Source organism: Salvelinus sp. IW2-2015, linkage group LG11, assembly GCF_002910315.2.
Source record: "Salvelinus sp. IW2-2015 linkage group LG11, ASM291031v2, whole genome shotgun sequence".
NCBI classification, from domain to species: Eukaryota; Metazoa; Chordata; class Actinopteri; order Salmoniformes; family Salmonidae; genus Salvelinus; species Salvelinus sp. IW2-2015.
In genome coordinates this window covers 29,306,684-29,322,475 of record NC_036851.1, presented here as the reverse complement: position 1 = coordinate 29,322,475, position 15,792 = coordinate 29,306,684, and the positions used below count along the sequence as shown (strand labels likewise).

The following is a 15,792-nucleotide window of genomic DNA, read 5'->3' as shown; positions in this document are numbered from 1 at the left end:
CTTCACAAAATAGATGGCATCATGAGGATGGAAAATTATGTGGATATATTGAAGCAACATCTCAAGACGTCAGTCAGGAAGTTAAAGCTTGGTCGCAAATGGGTCTTCCAAATGGACAATGACCCCAAGCATACTTCCAAAATTGTGGCAAAATGGCTTAAGTACAACAAAGTCAAGGTATTGGAGTGGCCATCACAAAGCCCTGACCTCAATCCCATAGAAMATTTGTAGGCAGAACTGAAAAAGCGTGTGCGAGCAAGGAGGCCTACAAACCCGACTCAGTTACACCAGCTCTGTCAGGAGGAATGGGCCAGAATCCACTCAACTTTTTGTGGGAAGCTTGTGGAAGGCTACCTGAAACGTTTGACCCAAGTTAAACAATTTAAAGGCAATGCTACCAAATACTAATTGAGTGTATGTAAACTTCTGACCCACTGGGAATGTGATGAAAGAAATAAAAACTGAAATAAACTATTATTATTATTCTGACATTTCACATTCTTCAAATAAAGTGGTGATCCTAACTGACCTAAGACAGGGCATTTTTACAAGGATTAAATGTCAGGAATTGTGAAACTGGGTTTAAATGTATTTGTCTAAGGTGTATGTAAACTTCTGACTTCAACTGTATGTGAACTTCAGACCCTTTACTCAGTACTTTGTTGAAGCACCTTTGGCAGCAATTACAGCTTAGTCTTTTTGGGTAGGGCGTTACAAGCTTGGCACACCTGTTTTTGGGTAGTTTGTCTCATTCTTTTCTGCAGATCCTCTCAAGCTTTGTCAGGTTGGATGGGAGCGTCGCTGCTTTCCGAATGCACTGTACATACAGAAAGCTGTATTTTGCCAGCAATTGGATTTTAAAATGCTATACAATCAGAACACCTTTATTCTCCAGGATAATGTTTTTCACCGGGAAAGAGGAGAGTGGCTCGCTAGACACAGCAGCAGGCCCCAGCGAAACAGCTATCCTCCAGGGGCAGGCACACACTTTCATGAGGATAATGTTCTTTACTGTTTTACAAAATCACGGTTTTAGCCTCTTAAAAAAATAAGATGTTTTGAGTGAAGTGACCATGTAGAATTTTCCGCTCGCATTGATGCGACCAATTAGAAGTGTAACTCGCACAGCTAATTTTTGGTGGGGTTGGCCGGTAGGGGTCGATAACATCGTATATCACAATGTTTTATGGGTACATAATCACAATAGTACAAAGGTTGACATCGCCCAACTCGAGTGTGTGTGTGTGCTCATCACTGCCACCTCCCTGTACCAATAAACACAGAACTCATTGGCGCTCTCTTCTAATTACAGGCACATTCATTTAGTCTATGAACAGTTTTCAGGCACAAAGGGAAGATATTTGTTTATTTAACTTCACTATTCTATACTTTGTCAGATTTATCTTTCAAGTGCTGCCTCTTTCAACCTTTTGAAAGTGTAGCTAACGGTTTTCTGAAGAATTACAATGTTCGTATTGGGTGCTGTATTAAATGTAGTGGACAAAAGGTCTGGAATTTAAATCAAACCAACAATGCAGTTCAAGAAAAAGTTAAGAAATTGAAATGAAGTACATTTTTGATTGTATTTTATTACATGAAAATAACATAACAATAACGAGGCTATATACAGGGGGTACCGGTACCGAGTCAATGTGCGGGGGTGAAGGTTAGTCAAGGTAATTTGTAAAGTGACTGCATAGATAATAAACAGCGAGTAGCATCAGTGTAAAAACTAAGGGGTGGGTGTCAATGTAAATAGTCCGGGTGGCCATTTGATTAATTGTTCAGCAGTCCTATGGCTTGGGGGTAGAAGCTGTTAAGGAGCCTTTTGATCCTATAYTTGGCGCTCCAGTACCGCGTGCAATGCGGTAGCAGAGAGAACAGTCTGACTTGGGTACCTGAAGTCTTTGACAATTTTTGGGGCCTTCCTCTGACACCGCCTAGTAAATAGGTCCTGGATGTCAGGAAGCTTGGCCCCAGTGATGTACTGGGCCGCACACACTGCCCTCTGTAGCGACTTAAGGTCAGATGGCGAGCAGTTGCCATACCAGGCAGTGATGCAACCGGTCAGGATGCTCTCGATGGTGCAACTGTAGAACTTTTTGACGATCTGGGGACCCGTGTCAAATCTTTTCTGTCTCCTGAGGGGGAAAAGGTGTTGTCGTGCCCTCTTCACGACTGTCTTGGTGTGTTTGGACCATGTTAGTTAGTTGATGTGGACACCAAGGAACTTAACTCTCGACCCGCTCCACTTCAGCCCTGTTGATGTTAATGGGGGACTGTTGGGCCCTCCTTTTCCTATCATCCTATATCAGCACCTTCGTCTTGATCACATTGAGGGAGAGGTTGTTGTCCTGAAACCACACAGTCAGGTCTCTGACCTACCTATAGGCTGTCTCATCGTTGTCGGTGATCAGGCCTACCACTGTTGTGTCGTCAGCAAACTTAATGATGGTGTTGGAGTCGTGCTTGGCCACTCAGTCGTGGGTGGACAAGGAGTACAGGAGGGGACTAATCACACACCCCTGAGGGGCCCCAGTGTTGAAGATCAGCGTGGCAGATGTGTTGTTGTCTACCCTTACCACTTGGGGGCAGCCTGTCAGAAATCAAGGATCCAGTTGCAGAGGGAGATGTTTAGTCCCAGGATCATTAGTTTAGCGATGAGCTTTGTTGGTACTATGGTGTTGAATGCTGAGCTGTAGTCAATGAACAGCATTCTCACATAGGTGTTCCTTTTGTCCAGGTGAGAACGGACAGTGTGGAGTGCAATTTGAGATAAGGTCATCTGTGGATCTATTGGGGTGGTGTGCGAATTGAAATGGGTCTAGGGTTTCCGGCGTGCTGGTGTTGATGTGAGCCATGACCAGCTTTTCAAAGCACTTCATGGCTACCGACGTGAGTGCTACGGGCGGTAATCATTTAGGTTACCTTCCCTATCTTTTGCACAGGGACTGTGGTGGTCTGTTTGAAACATGTAGGTATTACAGACTCGGTCAGGGAGAGTCAAGTAAGACTCTTTCCAGTTGGTCTGCGCATGCTTTGAGTACACATCCTGGTCATCCGTCTGGCCCCGTGGCTTTGTGAATGTTGATCTGTTTAAAGGCCTTGCTCACATCGGCTACGGAGAGAGTGATCACAGTCGTCTGGAACAGCTGGTGCTCTCATGCATGCTTCACTGTTGCTTGCCTCGAAGTGAGCATAAATGGCATTTAGCTCATCTGGTAGGCTCTCGACACTGGGCAGCTCGCGGCTTGGTTTCCCTTTGTAGTGCGCAATAGTTTTCAATCTCTGCCACATCTGTCGAGCATCAGAGCCGGTACAGTAGGATTCAATCTTAGTCCTGTATTGACGCTTTGTCTGTTTGATGGTTCGTCTGAGGGCATAGCGGGATTTTTAATAAGCTTCCGGATTAGTGTCCCGTTCCTTGAAAGCGGCAGCTCTAGCCTTTAGCTCGGTGCGGATGTTGCCTGTAATCCATGGGTTCCGTTTGGGATTTGTACGTACGTACGTACATTGGGATTCAATGTACGTCCCGTACAATTCAATGTACGTCCCGTACATACGTACGTACAGTCAATATGGGGACAACATCGTCGATGTACTTATTGATGAAGCTGGCGACTGAGGTGGTGTACTATTCAGTGCCATTGGATGAATCCCGGAACATATTCCAGTCTGTGCTAGCAAAACAGTCCTGTAGCATCCACATCATCTGACCACTTCCGTATTGAGTGAGTCACTGGTACTTCCTGCTTTTAGTTTTTGCTTGTAAGCAGGAATCAGGAGGATATAATTATGGTCAGATTTGCCAAATAGAGGATGAGCTTTGTATGCCTCTGTGTGTGGAGTGAAGGTGGTCTAGAGTTTTTTTCCCTCTCTGGTTGCACATGTGACATGCTGGTAGAAATATTAGGTAAAACGGATTTAAGTTTCCCTGCAGTAAAGTCCCCGGCAACTAGAGGTGCCACTTCTGGATGTTAGTTTGGAGCCCGTAAACGGCAGCCATCCCTTCCGGCACCATTATATAACTCTGATTAGGAGACAGTCGGCAGTTTTATCTACTCCCATAATCCATTATTGGCATTTTGATTATCTATCTTTCAATGAGGTTAGGTGGAGCAGGCAATGTTGTGCTCTTTGTATGGAGAGGCATTTCTACTTTTGAATAGGAATGGGACTTTGCTAAATCTGACTTTGATCTGATAGCTACCAAGTAATGTTGGGCTCAGTATCACTGAAATTGATATTGTAACCATTACTTTTTACATAACAATACTGCTTCTGCTTTGGCTTTAATGGGGTACATGTTAAAACTAACATAACTAGAAAAAAGCTTTACATGTGTGTGTCAATACTTAGCCTTACTGTCAGCCTCTTAAACTATTGCATTAGCCTAGGCCTAAATGTTGGAATTCTTCAAAGAAATGTAATATACCATCCATTAAAATAACACGTTAGCAAGCAGTTATTTAACCACCATGACACAGTCCTGTCTAAAGGATGTAAACAACTTCACCTTCTTTGGTACTATAAAGGCTATGTTTCAACACTTCCCTACTTCAATTTATTCAGTCTTTGGTTTGGTCTGTGCATTGTCTGTACGGCCAGTCTACTGCTGCTTATTGTTAATGTATGCTTTCCCCTGCTTCTGAAAGGTGTCTAAATGTGTCCTTGACCCTGCTGGTTATCTCACACACTGCAGTCTCTGGAGTGAAGCCAAATAGGGGGTGCTTATAACCTGGACAGTGTGTGGTGAAATGTACATTCATTATTTTGCATATCCCACTCCCCCTGATCCCATGCCGGAGAGTGGGGTCACAGCATGGGGTCAGCCATTGACTGCGACCTGGGAGCAATTAGGGTTAAGTGCCTTGCTCAAGGCCAGATTGACAGATTTTTTWAATCTTGTTGGCTTGGGGATTTTAACTAGTTACTGGCCCCAAGGCTCTAACCCTATTGTATTTAACTAAGGGGTAAGGTACTGTGAGCAGTCCTAGTGTGGGATTTATGGCTTTTTCTGCTCTGCATAGTGTGTGCTGTGAGGGTGCTGGCTGCCCTGTGTGCAGGAGTGTTGTGACCTGCTCTAATGCTCAGAGCGAAGACAAATAAAATGGTTTCAATATGGAAAGCAGAGTATTGCACACCTCATTGATTCCACTTTATGGCCCAGTAATGGCTCTGCAGCTACCAGGCACCAGCTGTATTTGTTTGCTCTCCATATTTCCAAGATTGTGGCCAACTGGCCCAGTCTTTTTCACTCGCAGGGAAGTGCAAGATAATTGGACATGTGCAGTTTCTGTCAAGGGGCTCACATTACTCTTTCCAATGGGCCACAAGACCTCCAAGAAATCCTGCACCTCAATAGATGCAACTGTTGTTGTTTAGCCATTTTAGTGAGTGTTTGTTTCACTGTGTGTGTGTGATTTTTGGTTGTTGTACATATTTGTGTGAAATTGTGAATGAATTTTATCAGACTACTTAGAGCTGGAGGATTTGTCAGCTTTGTCCTCTTGTTCCTCTGCTGTGACTGATTGACTATTTATTCACACTAAAGCTCTGATGTTCTTATCCCAGACAGCAGTTGTCAAACGCTAATTTTGACTCGCCTCCAATATCCCGGAAGACCCCGGCCTCATCTGTCAAGTGTAAAAAACCTAGACAGACCACGGGCCCCAAGAAGGAGGCATCCATCTTCAATCACTTTTTCCGAAAGGGGCCCACCACCTCCACAACTTCTCTCACGACAGAGGCCCCGCCAGCACAGCAACCTATTCCCTGCAGAAAGAGACTGTCTGGCACTCCTCTACGTAGCCATACTGTGAAGGAGAGCCCCCGTCCTACACAGACTGTGAAAGTAGACCCTGATCATCAGGTCTCTGTGAAGGAGAAGCCCATTGAGGACATACCGGCCCAGGTGCTGGTGTCTGTAAAGATGGAGAAGATGGACTTCTCCATGACAGGGCTGGCGTCCCTGGCTGATTCACAGTCCTCATCACAGGACCTGAATCCTCTAGTTAAAGGTAAGGCCTGCCTGCTGACTGACTTTCTCCAGGAATTCTTCGGTGTGTGTGTGAAGACACTAATTCTATTTTCCATTGGAACATTTTGAATATGAGAGACTTGGCTGCCAAAACATAGTGTTTCTAATGCATACAGGGCCTATGCTTAAAATGGAAATGCTCTCCATAGAGAAAGCAATGTTGGTTGTACTGTTTTTCATATTACTAGTTGCATAGAATATTCTTGTCCATTTAAAGACATGCTCAGGACCTTTGGTGACTACTAAGTATTTCTTAAACCTCCCAGTTTGAGCTGGATGTGTAGTTCATACATGCATAATCTATGAGCAGAATTACTGTTTTACCTCAATTAGCCACAAAATCCCTAGATTGTAAGCGACTGTTTTTCTGGAAGCTGTGCTGCGCTATTTTTCTTAAATTCTTCCCCATGTGGGACAGCCCCCTAGCTATTTGAGTTCTAGCCAATGAGCTTCAGCCCCTCACCTTCTGAGTGACAGCTAGCAAGATGCACACACACAGCAGAGCGAGAGAGCAATGACATGATGCACATACAGTACCAGTCAAGTTTGGACACACCTACTCATTCAAGGGTTTTTCTTTATATTTACTCTTTTCTACATTGTAGAATAATAGTGAAAACATTTGGGTGATAGTGAAGGCCAGGTCATCTGATGCAGCACTCCATCACTCTCCTTGGTCAAACAGCCCTTACACAGCCTGGAGGTGTTTTTGGTCATTGTCCTGTTGAAAAACAAATGATAGTCCCACTAAGCGCAAACCAGATGGGATGGCGTTTCACTGCAGAATGCTGTGGTAGCCGTGCTGGTTAAGTGTGCCTTGAATTCTAAATAAATCACAGACAGTGTCCCCAGCAAAGCACCATCACACATCCTCCTCCATGCTTCACAGTGGGAACCACACATGCGGAAATCATCCGTTCACCTACTCAGCGTCTCAGAAAAACAATGCGGGTTGGAACCGAAAATCTCATATTTGAACTCATTAGACCAAAGAACAGATGTCCACCAGTCTAATGTCCATTTCTTGTGTTTATTGGCCCAAGCAAGTCTCTTCTTCTTATTGGTGTCCTTTAGTAGTGGGTTCTTTGCAGCAATTTGACCACGAAGGCCTCATTCATGCAGTCTCCTCTGAACAGTTGATGTTGAGATGTCTGTTACTTGAACTCTGTGAAGCATTTTATTTGGGCTGCAATCTGAGGCTGGTAACTCTAATGAACTTATCCTCTGCAGCAGAGTTAACTCTGGGTCTTCCTTTCCTGTGGCGGTCCTCATGAGAGCCAGTTTCATCATAGCGCTTGATAGTTTTTGTGACTGCACTTGAAGAAACATTTATAGTTTTTGAAATGTTCTGTATTGACTGACCTTCATGTTTTAAAGTAATGATGGACTGTCATTTCTCTTTGCTTATTTGAGCTGTTCTTGTCATAATATGGACTTGGTCTTTTACCAAATAGGCCCATCTTCTGTATACCCCCCTACCTTGTCACAGCACAACTGATCTGCTCAAACGCATTAAGAAGGAAAGAAATTCCACAAATTAACTTTTAACAAGGGACACCTGTTAATTGAAATGCATTCCAGGTGACTACCTCATGAAGCTGGTTGAGAGAATGCCAAGAGTGTGTAAAGCTGTCATCAAGGCAAAGGGTGGCTACTTTAAAGAATCTCAAATATAAAATATGTTTTGGTTTAACACTTTTTTTGGTTGATTCCATATGTGTTATTTCACAATGTAGAAAATTGTAAAAATAAAGAGAAACCCAGGAATGAGTAGGTGTGTCCAAACTTTTGGCTGGTACTGTATCTGCACATATGTGATGTAGTAACCAGGGACCACTTTTGGGTGTTGAGCACTACCTTCAGAACTACTGGCTAAAAAGCATACTGGATAATTCCTTTAAAAATGATGGATGATTTCAATGCTGCATGGAACTGTGGCCATTTCACAATGTGTCTCTCCTTTTCTATATGTGTGTTTGTCTATAAATCCTGCTGTGTGTGTTTTGCAGTGGAGTGTCCTGTGTGTTCTGTGGGCATCCTTGAACAGTTCATCAACAAGCACCTGGACAGCTGTCTGACCCAAGGGGAAAAGAAGGAGAGCCTTAGGAGGTACCATTGAACACACATCTCACAGGGGTTCAAGAGAGTTCCCTTTTTTTGACGTTTCTACTTGTTTTAGGCTTCCTTGACACTGATGACGTCCAAACTAAGCTGAAACTTCAAAAAAGTGTCCCTTAGAATTCCCCTAGAATATTCTATTAAACTTGATGTAAAGCTAGCACTAGGTCAGGTATGTGACTTATGTTTTGATTATTTTGACATGTCTCTGTCTTGTATATTTTGTTTAGATTTCTGTTTTGGGAGATGTAATATCCCTTCCTCTGCTGAAAGTACTGTCTACTCTACCTTCAAATTTGAAGTCAACCTGGAAATGTTTATTTCTGTAGATATCTAATGGAAGGTTCCACAGTAGGATAAATATARGCCTGAGCCATTTGATTCTCCATCATAAACTGGCGAAGTGTACATGACAGCATGGAGCCCTTGATTCGTGACCTTGATGTCAGAGTGATGGATTACACACGTTCCTATAGTCTTCAACACATTTGACCTGCCACACACCTCTGAATAGGAGCTGGTGAGGAGTTTTCAATGCTACTGTACTCATATAAATACAGGCATTGCGTCTTGGTGATGAAGAGATGCCATGTGGTCAGAACCTTGTCCTGTCCTGAATCCTCCTCATGGAGTTTCTATCTGAAAAGCAGAGATTTGAAAGTATACTTCACATAATGGCTAGTAGGAGAGGGGAACAACAACAGAACTGAAACAGAATTACTTGGAAAGCCCAGAAAAACCCAATATATTTATTAGCCTTACGTGGGTGGCCAGTGCAGTAGTAGAAAAACCCAATTGTCACCCAGTAAAATCTTACTTAGGTAAAGTATTTGGTTTGAAATATACTTAAGGATCAAAAGTAAATGTAATTGCAAAAATATACTTAAGTATCAAAGTAAAACTATAACTAATTTCACATTCCTTATATTACGCAAACCAGACGGCACCAGACGGTATTTTTTAAAGTTTTATTTACGGGTAGCCAGGGTCAGTCACACTCCAACACTCAGACATAATTTACAAAATCAGCATTTGTGTCTGCCAGATCAGAGGCAGTAAGGATTACCAGGGATGTTCTCTTGATAAGTGTGAGTTGGACCGTTTTCCTGTCCTGCTAAGCATTTGAAATGTAACCTGTACTTTTGGGTGTCAGGGAAAATGTATGGAGTAAAACGTACATTATTTTCTTTAGGAATGTAATGAACTAAAAGTTGTCAAAAATATAAATAATGTACAGATACCCCAAAAAACTACTTATTAAGTAGTACTTTGAAGTATTTTTACTTAAGTACTTTACACCACTGGGTAAGCGATAGCGAAGAGCTTTATACCATACACTGCTGCCACGATGTCTGGCTCCAAATATATGTGTCTGTTCTTACAAGTGGTAGCGGAGTGACTCCCGGCCTCTAATATAATTTCATTACAGAGCCTCGCTCCGCCCTGCATATCAGGCCTTAGGTTAACCATAAAGAAAAGGAGAGCCTCACACTTTAGGAGCTCAGACGCTATAATTTAATAACCGTTGTTTCGACAGACAAGCTGTCTTCATCAGGGTAAAATGACAACTGTGGGTCACTAGTTTATATGGATTGGAAGGTTAACTATGGACATTCAATTCATGTTGTCTTCTTCTGTGGTGCCCTCCCTATGATGGACTCTTATTGGGCCAGCCAGAGGTCTGAGTGCTGCAATAACACTTCCTCACTGTAGTTCATTATGAAATGAATAATAGTCTAATGACCATGTTATAACAAGTTATTAACTGATCTTCTCTATGGCTTCATATGGCACAGCTGCCTAGGTGCCAAGAGGAAGCCCATGAGGAAGCTGGTATACACTCTGCTGTCCATGCAAGAGCTGAAGAAGAGGCTGAAGGAGTGCCACCTCTCTGCCCAGGGCACCAGAGACCAGCTGGTCAGGAGGCACCAGGACTTTGTACACTTCTACAATGCTCAGTGCGACGCCCTCGAACCGAAATCAGGTAAGAGCGCCATTTTCACTGTGTGAAAAATGACGATGACAGGGAGTCAACCTTGGCTGATGGTACACATCTACTTTTAAATCTCAAAGCAGTCTTCTGACCACCATAAATGTAGTTTCCTCCATTCAAAGCCATCGTTGTATAACTGTTTTGGCCATTATTGACTACAAGCTATCATTCACAATTGATGAACCTTTACAAGAAAAATGTGAAATCACAACAGCTAGTTCCAATTTGTGTGCGTGCGCGTGTAGCGGAGGTAATTTACAGCAGCCCAGTGTGGTGTGTACAGAGCCAGGCCCACTGACGGCTGTGTTTGGGGAGAGCCCTGCAGACCATGTCACAGCCCTGCCAAGTCCTCTCTGAGTTAGTATTTCCCCATGATGACACAGAACCTGCCTCTGCATGGAACGGTCAGAGGTTCAGCACAACAGAATAGACATCTCTGATGGGAAGCAGTGTTTGAATGAAACACCAAGGCCTGCTTTGAGCCTAGCACATGATTTGAGAGTCTACTCTTATCAAGACTTAAATCATTTCAGCTCTGGCAAGTGTTTTTTCTTGCCTTGACTTTTGCCATGCTTCTGTGATATCTTGAGAGTGTTTATTACAGTACTTGTACATGCTCTAAGAATGTCAGTGAGTGACCTTGATACATGATCATGCTAGGTGTATAATGTCATGTCCTCCTAGACCTAGCTCTTGGCCTGTACTATCCAGTCAGTAGTTGGGTATGTCAGAGGATAAAGGCTGTTAACAACACACAAATTTATATATTTGACCTCAGTGGACAGGTTCTCTAATCCAACAGCACCTGCTCAGACTAATCGACATGAAATGGCCAGGAGACGTGTGTGTACAAATCACCCAGAAAAATGTAACCACTTGATAGTTAATGTGCATCTCTGGGGATGCTTCATTTCCTCAGTAGTGGTCTCCTGGTCATATACCTTAATGTGGTAAAAACAACAGTTCACATAAACAAGCCATGGGCACCTGATCCAGAGGGTCATAAAGGTCTCTGTTCATCCTCTTTCAATAGCCAAAGACATCGCCAAAGAAGTGGAGGCCAACGAGAAGGCCAGGAACCAACTGCAGGGGAAAACCAAATGTGTACGTACCAAAACAGGATCAAAGCATCATTGACTAGCTCCACAGGACCACCGGATAGTTTCTGTTGTTCCCAACATGGCAGTATGTCCAATAAAAGGTGTTGTCCCTCGTAAACAACCTGGTCTAGTGTGTTCTTGCAGTTCAAATGATCACTTTACATGGTATTTTTGTTGTCCAATTGTGTTGCAGGCTATGGTCTTCTCTAAGAACCAAAGTCTGGGGCAAATCGATGAGATGCATTCAACTTACAGTAAGTCATGTCTGACTGGTACGCTTCCTCCATTGATCTGTTGTCAGTAGCTAGGTTGTTATCCGATTTGTGACCGATTTTAATGCTAATATTCTAAAATCTGCATAAAGAAAATATGCGCATTTTCCCACCAGTGGTGTTTTCACCAAACGGATTTGTTACGGATAGAAATCAGTGAGTGATGACGTAGTGCACACAAAATGTTATTTTTTGCTTAAGATTTCATGTACCGAATAAAAAAGATAAAGTTCAATGTGTTTCCACCGCATTTTCAACTCTACCAATAGTTTTGTCACAAACTGTTTCGTTTAAGTAGCAAATGTGCCTGATCTAGCCAACAGCATACAGTGCAGGTAGGCTGTGCGGGTAGGCTAGTCTACATGATGAGATTATTATGGATAAGAGCGAGAATATTTTATTTGTCAAACGGCAGTCAAGCATTGATCATCATGTCACCAGTATCAGACCCTCGATATTTATTGGAATGGATCATCAAGATCAATGTACTCTTTCAACACCCTGTGAAGTTCATAAGTTATTTCATCTGTAGCCTAAGAAATTGCATGGTTTCCCAAGTCGTAGTGGAAGGATCACACACCATATCATTGCGTAAATCCAAGTTTAATTCGATATGATGGTTATTATATGAATATTTGCGCATAAAAGCGTTTCCACTGCTATTTCTCGCAGAATACATTTTACCGACACAAAAAATCCCCCGCATGTCGAACAAACAAATGTATCTGTCGGCACCTATACATTTTGTACCAAAACTTCCTGTTTCCATCACAGATGTTATGATTTATTTTTATACAGTATGACTTTATTTGCATAAAAAACTGTGGATGGAAACGTGCTGTGTGAGTTCAGAATTGTTTTTTGAAGGCCTTTTCTCAATTGACTTTAGCACTGATGTGTATTATTGTCTACAATGGATGTGTGCGATATTGATTAAGTTGACCGTTGATCCCTGTTTCGTCTCAGTGAATCTGAATGATTTCTCCTGATGAGTCAGAGCTGACGTCATCTCAGTGAAGGGTTGGTGTAGAAATAGTTTAGCAGCATCACTGCGCTCTGAGTGTATTCTCACTCTGTTCCCACTGGTGCAAAGTATTCATGAATTCATGCATAGTAAACCTCCCACATCAAAAGATACTACAGTTTACTATAGAATATTAAAGTACTTACTATGGAATGGAAGAAAATAAGCGCATTTTCCCACCAGTGGTGTTTTCACCAAACGGATTTGTTACGGATAGAAATCAGTGAGTGATGACGTCAACGGTCAACTGCATACTTTGCACCAGGACCAACTCGGAAAGATAGGTAGGAGCAAGCCCATGTAACGCTTTGTAGGATAACAGTAAACCTTGAAATCAGCCCTTGCCTTAACAGGAAGCCAGTGTAGGGAGGCTAGCACTGGAGTAATATGATAAAAGTTTTTTGGTTCTAGTCAGGATTCTAGCAGCTGTATTTAGCACTAACTGAAGTTTATTTAGTGCTTTATCCGGGTAGCCGGAAAGTAGAGCATTGCAGTAGTCTAACCTAGAAGTAACAAAAGCATGGATTAATTTTTCTGCATCATTGTCCTTGGGGAGCTCATGCCAGAATTTTTACTCTGATGTTCCCCCCTCGATCATGTAGTGCTTACTATATAATTTTGTAATATACTGTAGTATACCATACTCCCCACTGTAGTATCCCTTGCAGTGCATAAAATTAACTGTTTGGTCCACCGGCCACTGGGGCAGGGGTGCAACGCTGTCATCAAGGCAAAGGGTGGCTACTTTGAAGAATCTCAAATATAAATATATTTTGATTTAACACTTGTTTTGGTTACTATATGTGTTATTTCAGTTTTTGATATCTTCACTATTATTCCACAATGTAGAAAATAGTAAAATAAAGAAAAACCCTGGAATGAGTAGGTGTGTCCAAACTTCCTATTTATCTTTCGATCGATCAAACAAAGTTTATTATAGCTTAGGTTTGCTTGTTTGACAGACAAATAACACATTAACATGTGGTCACCAAAATGACTTAGATCAGTTACTTCCACTAGATAGCTTTCTGAAATGAACTAAAAACGATGACAAACAATACTGTACTTCTGATGGTAGAAAATAACAGGTGCATTTACATGAACAGATATTTTTTTTTATTTTTTTTTTTACAAATGGCTTTACTTAAAGACAGTCACCTTATTGGTGGGCGCAGCCAATAAACTGCCTGGACCTGAAACTGGCTATGCCTCAAAAAAAAACTTTACATAATGAACATCTTGAATTTTGTTACACATGATTAAACTCACTGATGGTCAAACTTAACACATACCATTCAGAACAATTGACCACCCCAAACAGTTCTTAAAGACAGCATGGTCACAAAATGATTGCTCACAGAACTAAACCAACAGCAACAATGCCCTACAGCCTATACTCACAAAGGACCTTCCAGGTACAAAGGCTCTTCCAGGTACAACACTCTCACCTGGACATGACCAAAGGGTGTTTTTTTACATTTCCTGCATGTCCTCCCCTAATAAGGGTGGCTAGGGAAACAGTGACCAAAATGTGGTTCTTGCAGTTTCAAGATTGTAACTGATTGAGGATTGATAGGTAGGAGGTTAAGGTTATGGTGATGCCCATCTGTGGGACTTAAGTTAAAGAGCAGCTGAGTCTTTATAGATTCAGGTAATGGAGATGATACATGGCAGGGAATAATTGACAGTTGTTGATGTGATTTGTCTTGAATCAAGACTTGGTTGGCTTTGTATGGAGTATGGTTTACCTAAAAGGAGGCACAGAAATATAATGAACAGCAATAAACATGCCATTAACAGTCAATTTAATTATGTAATAATCAATGACAATCTCCACAGAGGAGCTCTGTCAGTGACCATCGGGTTCTTGGTCTCCCCCGATTGCTCCGTTTGGCCGGGCGGCCAACTATAGGTAGAGTCTTGCTGATTCCAAACTTATTCCATTTAAGAATAATGGAGGCCACTGTGTTTTGGGGACCTTCAATGCTGCAGAATGTTTTCGGTACWAGGGTTCCTCGACACAATCCTGTCTAGGAGCTCTATGGAAAATTAACTTCGTTTTTGCTCTGACATGCACTGTCAACTGTGGAACCTTAAATAGACAGGTGTATGCCTTTCCAAATACAATCAATAGAATTTACCACAGGTGGACTCCAAGTTGTAGAAACATCTCAAGGTTGAGTAATGGAAACAGGATGCACCTGAGCTCAATTTCGAGTCTGAATACTTATGTAAATACGTTTTTTGTAAAAATGTCAACCTTTTTCTTTGTTATTATTGGGTATTGTGTGTAGATTGATTTAGAAAAAAATTATTCTATCAATTTGGCTGTAATGTTACAAAATGTGGAAAARGTGAAGGGTTCTGAATAGTTTCCGAATGCACTGTACATATAGTAATGCTACAGTTTTTTTTAGACTGTAGTATTTTTTTCATGTGGGCTGGCCCTTAGATACTGTATCGGGGCGGCAGGTAGCCTAGTGGCTAGAGCATTGGGCCAGTAACCGAAAGGTCGCTGGATCAAATCCCCGAGCTGACAAGGTAAAAATCTGTCATTCTGCCTCTGAACAAGGTAGTTAACCCACTATTCCCCGGTAGGCCGTCATTGTAAATAAGAATTTGTTCTTGACTGACTTGCCTAGTTAAATAAAGGTTAAATTAAAAAAAGATACTAAAACACTGCTGGTGCGTTTCTTATTTCAGAGTGCCTAGTCATTCCAGTCCACTTGAGTGGTGCACTCACTTTAGTCCTTGTACCAGTTTAGGAGAAGTCATCTTCCTCAGAGCTGTGAAGTGAATCAGGCCAGAACCAGAGATAAGAGGAGTGGCTCTGTCACATACACAGATCAGATCAATACAGTGGGAGTGCAACAGGGGTGCACCATCGAGCCTGCTTAATGCCCTCGTATGGCTAAGGACCCACTTCAACGGAGAGAATTGCCAGGAAGACCATAAGCTCCCCTGGTGGCTGTGTAGCTGTAAATTCTGAGAAGGCCTCTAACTGTGATGAAGTGATTAAGCATCAGGGACTCTCACAGCAGCAGACATTACACRATGAGAGGAGGGAAACGCTTAGGTTTACTGGGGTGTTTCAGTGTCTCTTTGGTGAATAATTCTGACCTGTAATAGCCTTTACCCAGCGGGAATTAATTTATACAGAAGAATCTGAGACAGATTGTGTTTGCCTTGCCTCTTGGGCAGACAGACAAAGAGAGAGCGAGAGTTTGTAAGGGGACCGTATGGCA

General features: G+C 42.3%; 1 protein-coding gene across 3 annotated transcripts in view; it reads left to right on the top strand.

Annotated features, from left to right (window-relative positions):
• LOC111970134 (E3 ubiquitin-protein ligase RAD18) overlaps window positions 1-15,792 on the top strand; it is a 93,229-nt gene that overhangs the window by 10,037 nt on the left and 67,400 nt on the right. For all 3 annotated transcript variants that reach the window (XR_002878074.2, XM_023996658.2, XM_023996657.2), the window contains exons 5-9: window positions 5,575-6,020; window positions 8,050-8,149; window positions 9,955-10,142; window positions 11,185-11,255; window positions 11,445-11,505. Coding sequence is in view for 2 of the 3 variants with exons in the window: in XM_023996658.2 (XP_023852426.1) it covers window positions 5,575-6,020; window positions 8,050-8,149; window positions 9,955-10,142; window positions 11,185-11,255; window positions 11,445-11,505 (866 nt within the window). In the remaining variant the exon portion in view is untranslated. The remainder of the gene's footprint in view (window positions 1-5,574; window positions 6,021-8,049; window positions 8,150-9,954; window positions 10,143-11,184; window positions 11,256-11,444; window positions 11,506-15,792) is intronic.